The sequence below is a fragment of the Pteropus vampyrus genome, unplaced genomic scaffold (genome assembly GCF_000151845.1).
Source record: "Pteropus vampyrus isolate Shadow unplaced genomic scaffold, Pvam_2.0 Scaffold436, whole genome shotgun sequence".
NCBI classification, from domain to species: Eukaryota; Metazoa; Chordata; class Mammalia; order Chiroptera; family Pteropodidae; genus Pteropus; species Pteropus vampyrus.
This window is the reverse complement of record NW_011889217.1, coordinates 2201236-2201986: the sequence shown is the minus strand read 5'-3', so window position 1 is coordinate 2201986 and position 751 is coordinate 2201236. Positions and strand designations below refer to the sequence as shown.

At 59.4% G+C, this 751-nt stretch overlaps 1 protein-coding gene across 1 annotated transcript in view; it reads right to left on the bottom strand.

Annotated features, from left to right (window-relative positions):
• Nucleotides 1–138: 138 nt before the first annotated feature.
• Nucleotides 139–751, bottom strand: part of TMEM8B (transmembrane protein 8B) — a gene marked incomplete at its 3' end in the record, with an annotated part of 14789 nt that continues 14176 nt past the window's right edge. The window contains 1 exon segment of the mRNA XM_011381531.1: nucleotides 139–464. Coding sequence (XP_011379833.1) covers nucleotides 139–464 — 326 coding nt within the window.

Here is a 751-nt window from a genome sequence, read left to right as displayed (position 1 = left end):
TGTTGACCAGAATTGGTCTAATAAAGTTGGGTGAAAGCAACCTGGATAGGCTTCCAGGAGGAGGTACAGGCCCCCACACCCCGACACCTTCTCCTTAGAGTTTCCCATAGGGCAACCTCCCCACGCTCCACAAAGTACCGCATTGAGCTGGAGCTCCAGGCTGAGGACACCTCCACTGTCCAGTACCGGCAGCAGCCTCAGGGCAAACACAGCGGGGCGCTCAGGGGGGAGGGCCACGCTGGGGCCAAAGAAGATGTAGAAATGGACGGAGAACGTGTCCAGCTCATTGCGCAGTGTCGGGCGCACTGGCCAGCAGTGCTCAGGTGGAGATGTGGCCCCAGGTCCCTCCACAGAGGCCCCGAGGGTTGGAGGCTCTGGGGGCAGTGGCTGGTTGCCCAGTGACTGGGGCATGTTCATGGCAGCTCCAGGGACCAGGGCACGGGACAGGCTGGGCTTCGGGCACTCTGTGGGGCAGAGGAAATCGGAGCTGCGGCCTGCTCCCCTCACAGCCCTACAGCCCCACCACGTACCAGATCAGAACCAGGCAGGATCTAGAAAAGGGTGGGAAGGGGTGAGACCTAGAATCAAATATCCCTTGAGCGTATGGAGCATCCAGGGTCACAGGATAGGGCCCAGCGGTTTCCTAGTGGAACCGCTAATAGAATGTCATGTTGGAGGGAATCGAGGTCACCTCTCCCTCCCCAAGGACAACGAAGACACTGTGGAAACAGATAACAGGCCCTCTCACTGA